Below are 14,086 nucleotides of genomic sequence, written 5' to 3'. Positions count from 1 at the left end.
CATTCACAATCAAAATTATAATGAACATGACACAGTTGTAATAATAGGCGGTGCAAATGACGCTGTTTGTAATGAAGCTGAAAATGAACTCAACATACTAGAATTGGCTCTACAGAAGCTTTCAGGCACAAATGTAGTGGTAGTAAACTTGCCGTATCGCCATGATTTAAATGACTCATCGTGTGTAAACAGTGAAATAAAAGAAACAAATTTAAAAAATTGATGTGTTGTGTAAAAGTTTCAAAAATGTCCAACCTCTTGATATAAGTTGTGCGCCCCCAAACTATCATACTAATCACGGCCTCCATTTAAATCGTCTAGGGAAATTGTTTTTACGCAACGCGCTGTACAATATCATTGTCAAATAAGTTTAAACCACAGTGCAGAGCTGATAGTACGTTAATACCTATCAATTGTGGAAGTACATCAGCAATAGTGATAGACGGAAATGGAAACGATTCTGAAGGTGATCAAATTGTCTGAACAAAGGAGACACAGTTCGACTTACGACGGAGCAAATCGGAATGAGAGTGAAGTGTTAAAATTGACAGAAAACTCACACGTAAGCCATGACAAGGAGCCAGGAGTACATTTGGCTACTGAAAGTAAAGAAATTGATCGAATATCGTTAATAAAGGCCCACATAATACAAATCACGGTACGAAAGAACCTGGACCGGATGTTAACAGATCGCAGCAAGTATCCACAAATGGTATAGAACAAAACGACCCACCTAGTACAACTCAGCGAAAATCAAATAGAATAAGAAAGGTTCCTACAAAGTATGATGATAATAGTTTTTTAATGCAAGTCCCAATAAAAATTCCAAGCACTTAGCCAATAGAAGTAACAGTGACTACAATATAATAAATGTATATTACCAGAACGTGCAAAGTTTAGCTAGTAAACTTGATATTTTTGATGTATTACTTGAAGAGGAACTTAAAGGTATGCATGTCATGTGCTTTAGTGAACATTGGTTATCTGCTAATCAGATGAATATGGTACACTTAAATAACTATCAATTAGCTACAAACTATTCACGTGCTAGTAGGCAACATGGTGGGGTATGTATATTTGTAGGTGACCATTTACATTTTAAGGAAATAGATGTAAGTCAATTCGTTGTTGAATTACATTTTGAAATAGTGGCTATTTCAATTGAAAACAGGTATATAATTTGCATCTATAGGTCATCAGCAGGAAATATTAATGTATTCTTTAGGAATCTTGAAACTGCTCTTGAGTCTCAGTGTAAGAAATATAGTACGGTAATAATTTGTGGTGATACTAACATTAACTGTCTGGTTCAATCAAGAGAAAAAACAAAATGTCAAAATATATTAGATATGTTTGGGTTGCAGCCCCTTATCAGAGAACCAACTAGAGGGAAATCTGCGTTTGATCAAATAATAAGTAAACAATACACATAGTCAGTTACCTCTTTGAATATCTTTAAGCCAGGCTTTTCTGACCATGATGCAATAATAGGGCAAATACACACATCTCAAATATTCGTACCTACTCAATCAAAACTTATAACAAAAAGATGTTTCTCAAAAACTATTAATTACTTTCTACACTTGCTAGCACAAGAAACCTCGCACAAAATATATGAAATTGGTGATACGGATGGAAAATTTAACTCTTTTCTAGATACATTTCTCTTTCACTTCAATATTGCGTTTCCCAGAAAAAACTACAGTACGGTTAGGATGGGGAAACCATGGGTCACTATAGAAATTGGAACTTCTGAACTCAAACTACTTGAGTTATCAAAAAAAAAAGTGTAAAGATGTAACACCTCAATTTATTGAATATGTAAAATACTATAGAAAGACGTACAAAAGTCATAAAAACGGCAAAGCTTTTATACAGTACAAATTACATCTTAGCAGCGAGAAATAAAAGTAAAGCTATGTGGAAGTTAATCAATGGTAAGATGAATAAGGTAAAAACAACAGGAATTGACGCAATAAAAATAAACTCTCAAGTAGTATGTAACCCAAATTAGATTGCAAGTCATTTTAATAAATATTTCTTAACTTTAGAAACATTTAACCCAATCAAAATAGCTCGTCAAGAAAATAACTGGAAGCTACAGAGCGGAATACCTAAGTCGCTTTTTCTGAAACCAGCTACACCAGAGGAAATCTTACAAATAAAGAAAGCTTAAAAAGTTCCAGCTCTCCAGGTTGGGATGAAGTGCCATCCATGATTATAAAGGAAAGTTCTCTTCTTATTGCACATCAAGTCTGTCATATAATAAATCATTCATTTTTGACAGGAATTTTTCCTACGCGGCTTAAGTTAGCTAGAGTTACACCTGTGTATAAAAAGGGAAGTAAATTGGAGTTAAATAATTATCGTCCTATTTCAGTTTTGTCGTGCTTTTCTAAGATATTTGATTTAGCAATTAGAGCGCGACTAAATAACTTTTTCCTTTTAAATAATATAATATCCACAAGTCAACACGGGTTTCAAAGCCAGAAGTCAACCAACACTGCAATCTTTAATTTCATCTCTGATGTAGCAATGTATATAAATAAAGGAAAGCATGTAATTGGTATTTTTGTTGATTTATCTAAGGCGTTCGATTCTATAGACCGTGGTATTTTGCTAGAAAAATTGTATTCTTATGGCATCAGAGGTGTGGCAAACAATTGGATAAAGTCGTATTTATCTGAACGTAGTCAAACTGTTGGCATCTGTAAAGAGGTAAATGGCAGAAGAAAAATGTTTAAATCATCTATAATGAAAGTAACAAAAGGAGTACCACAAGGATAAATATTGGGTCCTCTTTTGTTTGCTGTATATATTAATGATTTGGTTAACAATCTAGGCTGTGTGAAGTCAACATTGTACGCTGATGACATAAATGTTCTTGTCAGTGGAGACTCAGTAAATGAAGCAGAAAAGCTCACTACAAAGACTCTAACAAAAATTATTAGTTGGTTAAACATAAATAAATTAACTATGAATTTAGGAAAAACTAAAATTGTCAAATTTCGATTCCCGGGCCAAAGAAAAGAACTTGTACCAATAACTGTAGACACTGTAGAATTATGTCGAACAACATCTATTAAATTTCTAGGAGTATATGTTAATGAAGATTTAACACGGAATGCTCATGTTGAATACATTAATACTAAACCCAGTTCACTCTGCTTTGCATGCAAAAATGTTTTAAAAAAATATAAATTATTGACATTACCTAGTTTATATATATATATCGCACAATTATGTATGTAATCGAACACAAAGATTTATTTACATTAGCTAATACGATTCACTCATACAATACTAGGCAAAATTGTAATATGTATATTATCCAACAGAACTACGCAAATTTTAGCAAAACTGTCTATATAAATTGTATAAAATTATATAACTAATTACCTACAAAGTATAAGGACATTAACGAAAAACGGATATTCAGAAATACTCTGTTAGAATTATTGTTAGAAAAAAGCTATTACTCTGTGGAAACTTATCTTACTGATAACATACAGAGAATGTAAACCATATCTGACAACTGTAATGCCTGATTGGGGACTGTTCTCATTTGTAAGCTATGAACAGGCAAATAAATATGATTATGAATATGACAGGACCCATATTTTTCAAGCTAGGGCGTTTTATAATGTATTTTTTCGCATTTTCGATGGTTTATAACTCTAAAAGAGGCGTCTTTCGACCTATGTTTATTAGAACTTCTTTATTTCATTTGATATACCTTTCTTTATTTCTTTTATTTCATTTAAAGAGTCACATCCTGAGCTCTGATGGTGTTTTCCCGCAGTCTGTATTTTACTTTAATTTACAACCTATATAAACATTATACACAGAATTGGCTGTAAGACACTTAACAAAAATACATTTGAAATGTATTATTTGTCAACTACGAAACTATGTTTTCAACATTTTTCGGAAGCTTGTTCCTGAAATACTGTGTTTATTGGATGGATTCGGAGTCGATTTGGTTGGAGTTTGTACAAATATATTGCGATACATAGTCATAAGATTTTCTTTTGTAAGCTCTTTGGGGCGGCGATGTGTTTACCTTTACCTTTAGTTTACTAGGGGTATAGCGTTTACCTTTGGTGCGTGGCGTCTCTGGTTCGATTTCACCTTGCGCCAAGTGAACTTTGTGGTGGACAAACCCTGTGCGTGGGTTTTCTCGGGATTCTCCCATTTTCTCCCACTTTTTTTATTTCACCATTTTTCCCATCATCAGCATGTCCTTTAGCCTTCCAGAGTTTGTAAAACTAGAAGGTTTCACTTCATTTTATTTCATTTCTTCTGTAAGCTCACATTCTGTAAGCTAGGAAGATCCACTACAGACCCAGTCTGTTCAAATCTTTTATTCAAGTTATGGATTGATTGCTTGTGGAGATGAAGAAACGCTACACAAACGACACACATCTTGGTAATTATGGTAGGTGAACACATGTTGTCCTTTGATACCATTCTACACATTTTAATACAATACCATACCTTAACGTATTGTTTACGTGAATTAGCTATTGCTACTCAAGTCATGTGAGAACAGAATGAATGTTAGTGTTAAGCGACGCGACTTCTGGCAACTTTGCATATTAGTTTTGTTTATAAGTTTTATTTATAACCTATTCCATATCTTTTCTATTCTACATCACTTTCCGTTTTAAAAAAGTCTTGACCTTTTCCCTGTTAATGATAAATAGGCGGTTTCTTGTGGCCAGTATATTTAAATTGCTTTTAAAATGTGCAGTCGGACTGCAATTTCCAATCTACTGAGCGGTTTAGCGCGAGAAAGTGAGAGCGAGAACATACAAGGTGGACCACCGATAACTGGAGACGCGCAATATGGTCTGATGACTCTTCCTTCACCTTATTTGCAATAATAGGCAGTTTTTATGCATGGCAAACTGCTAAAGAAGCTTATGTTCCGAACTGTATCCTCCTTACTGTGAATATGGTGACATCATATCTGTGATGTTCTGTTTCCTGGTATTCTGTGGTTCATGTGAGCATGCCCACAGGACGCATTACTCCCAGTGATTATGTAGGCATACTACATGACAAGTTGCATCCTATGGTCGAGAAGTTTTCAGTCAACGCTGCCACTTTCCACTGTTTGAACTGTTGACGTGTGGTTTCATGAAGATCGAGATACCTCCTGGAAAGCCCAATGCTTCATGAAAATCGTTAGACAACACTTAATTTTTTTTTTCCAGAAGCTACTGAGTGAGTTGTTTCCTTATACTCGAAAACGGTAAATTACTGAATATCATGAAAATTGTTAGAGCTATTTCCAAGACAAAATTAGCAACCATTCAAGCAAGAATTGCTTTGTTTATATTAAAAAATATGGAATAATCAGAGGATACATTTTCAAAGCATACAATATACGAAGCCTAAGCCAGATGTGAGTTTAAGTAAAGAAACCGGTATCAAACCTCTGACAAAATAAAAAGCAACCAGTACTGGAACTACGAGTGTATTTTTGTTTCTTTCCACTGTCAGTATCAATACTAAAGGTAAAAATGATCAAACCACACGAGATTCAATATATGGTTAAGATCTAACATATTCTATAGTTCATTATTCCATAATAAGACAAGTATACAAGGTCTGTATGATAAGTAATGAGACTCGCCGCGCCGCGGCGCGCGTGTCGCTGGAGCGGGTTTGTCGGTGATGGAGGATGTAGGGGGGGGTCCGAGCAAAGCAACGCACCGCGCGTCAGTTGGCTCCGAGCCTTAGTGGAGCGCGGACAAGCCTTGGACAAAGCCCTTGTGAACATTCTTGTCACGGCGGAAAATCAACAAACATGGAGGGTTCCATCGAACAGCGTTATGCGATCAAATTTTGCGTTCGCCTGGGGAAAACGGCTACTCAGACGCTTTCTCTCATCACGGAGGCCTACAAAGAGGAAGCCCTATCCAAAGCCCAGGTGTTTCGTTGGCACAGTGCGTTCCGGAACGGCCGGGAAAGCGTTGAGGATCTGGAGAGGGCTGGACGCCCGACAACAGTGACTACGGACGAAACTGTGGCAAAAGTGAGGGATCTCCTGAACTCAGACCGTCGATTATCGTTGAGATTGATTGCTGATGAACTCGATATGAACCACACAACAGTGCACAAGATTGTGACGGAACAATTGGGAATGAGAAAAATCTGTGCGAAACTGGTGCCGCGAGTGTTGACTGACGAACAAAAGCAACGACGTGTTGATTGTTGTCAGGAACTGTTGAACCTCATGAACAGTGACCCTAACTTTGAAGATGACGTCATAACAGGTGACGAGTCGTGGGTGTTCCAGTACGACCCTGAAACGAAACGTCAAAGCGCGGAGTGGCACACTCCTGCGTCCCCGCGCCCCAAGAAGGCCAGAATGTCGAAGTCAAAGGTGAAAACAATGTTGATTGTTTTTTTTGACAATGTGGGGGTGGTCCACAAGGAGTTTGTACCCCAAGGACATGCCGTCAACGCCGCCTTCTACAAACAAGTCCTTGAGAGACTGCACAGGAGCGTCAAGCGGAAAAGACCGGCGATCGCTAGCCGGTGGAAGTTGCATCACGACAATGCCCCTGCCCACACCGCCTTCTTAGTGACCTCCTTTTTGACCCGGATTGGGGTGGAAGTCCTTCCACAACCACCCTACAGCCCAGATGTGAGCCCGGCCGACTTCTTCCTCTTCCCGAAGCTGAAGCCACGCTTGAAAGGAACCCGTTTTGCAGACGTCACAGCCATCCAAGCAGCCGTGACCACATTTCTAAAGGACATGCCGGCTGCTGACTTCCAGGGGGCGTTTGCAGCGTGGAAACATCGATTGCAGAAGTGCATCGACGCAAGAGGAGAGTACTTCGAAAGCTTTTAAGTCCCTGTACAGATCAGATCAATAAAACAATGTTTCCAGACCTGGTCTCATTACTTATCATACAAACCCTGTACACCATATTTAGATCATTGTCCACAAGTTTCTCTAAACATTTTAGAAAGCATTGCATTTCTGAATGTTATAATATATAGGATCTTTATAAAACAATTATGGGATTGTAACCATTTATCATTTGTGTTTTGTATTAAAACTAATTCATTGTTGTTTTAGCAAACTGTGAAGAAACTCATGAAATGTGTTCTCCGGAAAGTTGAGGTTGCTGTGTCATCAGGTTTCACCTTCACTTCACTTTAACTAGAACTTTTACGTCACGTTGTCAACCAGGTAGTGGGATGAGGAATGCAGTAGAGAAAGTACAGTGCGTTGTTTGGTTAACTGGAACTAAATCAGTGTCACTGCACAACTTAACTTTCGTCGGGGTAAGAGATCTCATCAACAGACAGGAGTATTCTTAAGTGGTTGAAACAATTTAAAAGAGATAGAAAATGCTTTGAAAGGAAAATTAATTCTCTAAGCTGAGAAAATAGACTTGATTTATTTTCAGAAATAAGCAAATTACTCGAAGCCTAACCTCTTTACTGTCAGATCGACACATGTTAGCTTGAATTTCTTTAATTAAATGTGCGAGCCTTTGATCTAGCAATTTGTTATTATAATTATTACTTAAATGCAACTGAATGCTATTCTTATTTCGGTTTAAAAATATCTTCAGCCGATGTGACTGCTGAGATAGCTGGAAACCTTGCGTAATTGTTGCTATTTAAAAATTTTCAATCATCTACTATCTTTATATCAAAGATGCAAATAACAAAATTTTACCAGCCCAAGAAAAAGCTACGAAGCCAAATCCCACAATAGGAATCATTTACTTACCTTGGAAATAAATAATAGTGATATTAAAACACGCCCGCACCGATGAACCACTCGCCCCGGGCGAGTCGTTATTTACATCCCTGCTTTATACGTAGATAAGGGTGTTAAAAATGAAATATTTTGTGCTTTAAAAAAAAGCCACTCTAATAGAATCCACGTTTCGATATTTCTTGACATTTTTGAGCAGATTTGAAACTGAAACTTTTTATCCTGTAATTTAAAGAAGACATGAAACAGAATATTTGTATGTTTAGTTAATTACAAAACGAATTACCTTCCTTGGACGATAGTTCTGTCAGCATATGAGCTACTTCATCCCTCTTTTCTCTAATCTTGTGAACATCTTCAAATATCTTGGTCTTTATTTTGTGAAGATCAGCATACAATCTTTTTATTACGTTTCCATAGCGGAAATTTCTTTTGATGATTGTCTTACACTTGGGACAGGTTTTCGTGACAATTTCTCCATCTCCAGACTGCTGGAGCCACGTTTCTAATCCTTCAGATTCAATTGTATGGCCGCAGTCCTCCAGGTACACAAATCTAAATTTTAAAGGAAAACAAAAAATGATATGAACTCGTTTCAGAAATATAATTTACATGAACTATACTTTACTAAGACTTGTTTATAAAACTTGAAAATAACGAATTTGTTGTTAACTGATACCTAAACTATGGTATTTTTACCTGAACAGCGATATTTTTTAAATGAAAGTGGGATTATGAGACTGCACGCCAAATTAGTCCATAAATGAATGGATAGCATGTGTATATGTATGTATAGCGTGTACATAGCTTTTCTCTCTCTGTCTCAATTATTAGAATATAAATACAAATATCATATTCCTGATCCTGCTGGGTATCTTAACAATGAATATTGTTAACTGAACCAATTATTTCTATTTACATATAAAAATATTTGAAAAAAAGAGGCGTATTGGGACCCAACTTTCGTAAATACTATGCACTTCCAATCTATACATACCGCTCTCAAACGAGTTGCAGCTTCAAATCAGAATATGGATTGATCTTAGTTTATGTCTGTTTCAAGTGTGTTTAAAACATTTAATTCGAATAAGTTATAGATCCCAAGACCTACTATAAAATAAAACATCTACCCAATAGGCTGTTTATATATTTATGACTACGTGAAGAGAAGAAACTCATTTGTATCAGAATCCTATCTCTTACGTATAGGTTTCTCCCAGAATATTTTATATTTCAGAAAACGGGTAAAAATAGCAATGTAAGAAATAATTTATTAATAGTTTACGTATTACCTTCACAAATCACTTAGTTATTTTATGTTAAATTCAAGAATTGGAAGAGTGTCAACTATCGTTCCCATATCGGTGGTGGCAAACAGCTGGAAAATGAGTATGGTGTTCAATTCACAAACAATATATGGATTTTTTCCTGATTTACATCTACATATATATCCTGTGTGATATACATAGCATACACTGAACAGGTAACCAGTGGCGTAACAAGACCAGGCGGGGCCCAGGGGCAGATTTTGGCCAGGGGGCCCTTTCAGAAAAAGTAAAATGTTGATCATATAATCATCTTTTTATTTTTGACATACAAGCACATTATATTTAGCAGTACCTTTTTGAGGTACATATTTTAATAGCATTTATAGTTTTTAAGTTGCATATTGTTTGTAAAATTAATTTTTTTAACCAGACAGAAGACAAGATAACCTTAATCCTGGGAAACTCATATAAATAAATAAATTTAAATAAAACATTATAAGAATTTTCGATTTTTTAAAAATTAATTACTTTTCAAGCAGGATCAAATAGCTTAAAACTTGGTAGAAATTTTCAGCATTTATTTTATGTTTTCATGAATAACATAATGTAAATTATACAAATAAAACATCAAATATAGGATTTGTAGTTAACTTAATATTACAAATATTTTGCAGTCTGTGCAATATATAAAACTTGTATTGTAGCTATAATATAGTCTCATATCATTGAATATTACAAAGAAGCCAGAATGGAAAATTGTGTTGGTAAATTACAAAATATTACGCTACTTGTGGAAGGAACAAATAGTTGTAAACTTAAAATACACCCTGCAAGCATATATACAGTATCAGAATTATTGTAATAACATGCAAATTAACAACAGGGCTTTCACAAACATTTTATTTAGCAAGCGATGATGACAATTAGTACTCAAATCTTCAAAAACTATTTAATAATAGCAGTTGAAAGACATATACAAAAAGATCATTTGAAAGCTCTTGCTTCCTTTATAAGTTTGATCCTGTTTTGTTGTTCAGTAAAGTGATGAAGGAAGCAGAAGCTTCCGAAACATCTTTTTGTATATGTCTTTCAACTGAGATGTTTTCATAGTTTTGGAAGCATTTCAAGTATTAATAGAGCTTTCAATTTACTAAAAAGGTCTTTTTCTTGCCTTATGCATCAATTATTTTAGAAAAAAATAATTGTCTTGTCCTGTGGTTTTCAATTGAAAACAATGCTAACCCAGAAAGTCGTTCCTGACTCACTGAAGTACGTAAATGGTTTTTAATGAATTTTAGCTTGGAAAAGGATCTCTCTGCCTTTGCAACTGCTACAGGTGTTAGGTACATAAAAGGAACAGTACACAAATCAGTGTAACTAGACGCTAAAGTACTATGTTTTATCAGCAACAGATCTGCAAACTCTTTGACGTCAGTGATGTTTCTAAGTTGATCTTTGAAAGCTGTTCTGACTGATAAAATTTGTGCCGGCAAATGTGGTGAAACATCGCTGGAAAATGTCTCCGCAAATTTAATAGCTTCTTTTCGGATATCGTCGTCAGAGGCACTGGAGACGAAAGAAGGCTGAATGACTCTCTACATGTCTACGATTGACTTCATCCCTTTGAATCGATTGTGTAACTGGGAGTAGACGGTGTCGATCATGGGCAGGAAAACAGATACCCTGAAGCAATCTTTTGGGTCTGTTAACCTCTTATCTTCACATAGTTCGTCAAAATGTTTTCTCACATTCTTCGCTCGCTTGGTGGGGAACGTGCTTGCAATTCTTCACTTGGCACATATGAGCGACGCTTCCTCAAGGAATCGATCAAATGATCCTCTTAGTTCGGCGACTTGTAACACACCATTACCTAGGAGATCATGAGCAGAGGATATGTCAATGTTTCCTGCTTGCAACGATTTAGACGCAAGATTTATTGTTTCTAAGGCTTTACATTGAGCGGGAAGTCTTGATTGACAAAAAATACCGTCATCACGTACTGAGTAGGGAGGTAGAGAAATGTAGCGACATTATTACGTTTTTTCAGTATATATTTTTTTCGTTTTCCCAAAATACTTTTTGTGACAGACTGAATTTCACATTTGCGGTTTTCATTTACTTCGATGGAGCCGGGGGCTCCCCCAAACACCTCCAAACCTTTGGGGCCCTGGGCCACTGCCCCAAGGCCCCGGCGTATTTACGCCACTGCAGGTAATTAACTCTATGGCCTATGAAACCTCGAGGTTCAATGCCGTGTTCACAAAAGCTCTCCAGTGACCTCTCTCCTTAGCCAACTGAATCCAGTTTCTACCTTGTATTTCTATACCTGCAAAATCCATCCTAATATTGTCCTCTCTTCTGCGCCTAGGTCTTCCTAATGGACATTTTCCGATTGGATTTCGGGTCAAAACTTTGAAAGCGTTCCTACTTTCTTTCATTCTGGTTGCATGACCTGCCCACCAGAGCCTCCTAGACTTGATAACCCTAACAATGTTTGGTAAACGATATAAATTATTGTGATTAATAGTTATATAAACACAAACTCTCTCTCTCACACAGAGTAAACTGACTTATTTACAAAAGAGTAATGTACAGGCTGGCCACGAACTAAGAGACAACTTTGTCACTTTGTAATTTTTTGAGGTAATAAGAATTAGTAACATTTTTTCTTTCTTTCTTCAATCAAGCGTGTAAAAAATTAACTCATTAATGTGTAAATTTACTTTACACTGACAATAACGTGACAGAAATTTTACAACCAATGTTGCAAGAATATGGAACTCCAGCACCTAAACGTCAGACTGTTTCAGAAATAAAATTATTTAATGCCACGGGAAGTGTTTTAGATCTCTTAATAAAATGTTTTAAAGTAGGCTCCGCTATTCGAAAGGAGTTGACAAATTCTTTAAAAATAAAAAATAGCTTCTCCAAAAAAATTAAACATTAAGCGTTCTACACTGCAGAATATTATTTAGTCTGTATTCGTACCAATTAACATTAATCGATGCTTTAAATGAAACTCGTCTGATCGTTGACTGGAATTCGCAGAAAAATGAATTGAAAAGTTAAATAATTTCTCCGAATTAAGAAAGAAAGAAAAAATAATAATAAATTTGAAGAAGCCAAATTTCATGTTAACAGAAGGAGGAATGAGTTATGATTGGCTGGCCTGGATGACAGTATTTTTTTTTTTTTTTTTTTTTTTTAATAATGGAAACGTTAATGATGATAGTTACTTTGAGAATAAGAAGTACGCCCTATGATACTGGCAAAACAGAATTTTGGTGTTTTGCGGTGGTAGTAACAATATGGTGGTAATCAATTCATTATACAAAGGAAATGGACCAATATCTGGATGAATGGTTCACCTATATGTGGATGGGTCGTCGGAGATCAACTGGATTTCTATTAATTTGAATAACTGTCTTTACATTCCCACATTTTCCTGTAGCCCTTCCCCAACGTGTAGAGAGATGTTAGCACTTAACATTGTGAAGTACTTTTCTTAATTCGACTCCAGTTACAGCAATTAAGTACCTAGAGATTAAAGGAATGAGTAATTACTTTAGTTTAGACACTGGGAATAACGGAAAATTTTTCCGCAAAATATTTGAAGCTTAGAAAGGATTTGAAGCATTACCGGCAATTGAAATATATCTTTGTTAGAAGAAATATTCGTAATTTTCGTAACATTCATTTCAGTGGATTCCGCACATGAGCCTGAGAAAACACCCAGGTCCTCAGCAAGATTTCTGTAGGGCGCGAGTAGACCACTCCGAATTTTCCTTACTGTAAGTGAAAAACAATAATTGAAAGGATGCCGACTTTCCAATTCCCCCTCTTAGCTTTATACTTATCTGCGACGCCTACATGTTGCAGGTTCTCTATCGTCCAAATTTCAGGAGTATACCACTGTACTTATGAGAATGTAATGAATGAGAAAAGTGTGTTCTACTATCAAACAGTATTTTGAACTCACATGGAACATTGGGAACTCACTAAGAAAATATATATTTAAAATATATTTTTCAGGAGCAGACGTGAAGGGTTTCGCACAGTTGGTTTGTTAGTATGTTAGCAATTTAATGCTCTTTTCAGGACCGAAGCTCTATAAGACATGGACACAAGCCAAGCCTCCACCGAATCTTTTGCGCTGAAGGTGTGTGTTCGGGTTACGCAGACTTTCAAAGAGATCGAGAACGTCACATATTTCTTTCTTTTCTTTTATAGCTAGTTTGAAAGCTAGGAACTATTTAAGTACTACGCCTTCTTTCAAAAAAGAAATGGACTCCGGCATCTGAAGAGAAAAGGGATGTCGCACTTTCACTTTTCTTAAGCTAGGTTGAAACCTAGAGAACTGTTTGACAGTTACACCTTCCTTCAAGAAAGAAAAGTTACAGGAAACGATATGCAGATTGGATTTATTAGAAGCATTGGTGGGTTAAGAGGGCACGAGATCGTGATATCGCAGCACTTCAGGTTTATGCCCTTTACGATAAAAGAGAGTCCTCTCCGCTGGTCTATTCGCTAGTACATGTACTTTTGGTGCATGTGGACCCAGGTTCGATTTCCGGTCGGAGAACGCAAAACTTTAATATTACAATCATTCACTTTCACTAATCACCCGTCTCCTTATGCTTAAAGGCCAGAATTGTGGGACATAAAACTGTAAAAATTTCACTTCTAGATGAGACTAATAATAATTAATAAAAATGAATGATTGTGAAATTAAATTTGTGTGCTCTCTTATCGGAAATGAAATCCGGGACAACATCCACCAAAGACACACACATTACCCACTAGACCAGCGGTGATGGCTCGCATGCCACATGTAATTCTTATGTTATACTATCTACTCATTTCCAACAAACAGTACGGAACGTGAACATGAGATGCAAAGGAGGAGAAAAAATCTTATTATTACGATTCGAATCCAAATGCGCTTCAACCAAAACTACTTCCAAGGCATTTAATTCTGGATAACGAAATGTAAAATATAATAAAAGAGTATTAAATATTTTTATTTTAATATATACGTAGAATAGAATAGAAGAAATACTCAGATAGAAAA

At 36.0% G+C, this 14,086-nt stretch overlaps 1 protein-coding gene across 3 annotated transcripts in view; it reads right to left on the bottom strand.

The window, feature by feature from the left end:
* The window catches only part of LOC145690533 (NFX1-type zinc finger-containing protein 1-like), a 154,732-nt gene that overhangs the window by 5,377 nt on the left and 135,269 nt on the right, over nt 1-14,086 (bottom strand). For 2 of the 3 annotated variants that reach the window (XM_081765512.1, XM_081765502.1), the window contains exon 10: nt 8,034-8,302. In XM_081765512.1, coding sequence (XP_081621638.1) covers nt 8,034-8,302 — 269 coding nt within the window. Of the gene's footprint in view, nt 1-8,033; nt 8,303-14,086 lie in introns of those variants that run through there. The other variant, XM_081765521.1, reaches the window with a different exon arrangement.

The sequence above is a fragment of the Thermobia domestica genome, chromosome 1 (genome assembly GCF_964235325.1).
Source record: "Thermobia domestica chromosome 1, izTheDome1.hap1.1, whole genome shotgun sequence".
Classification (NCBI taxonomy): domain Eukaryota; kingdom Metazoa; phylum Arthropoda; class Insecta; order Zygentoma; family Lepismatidae; genus Thermobia; species Thermobia domestica.
This window is presented reverse-complemented; position numbering and strand designations above follow the sequence as displayed.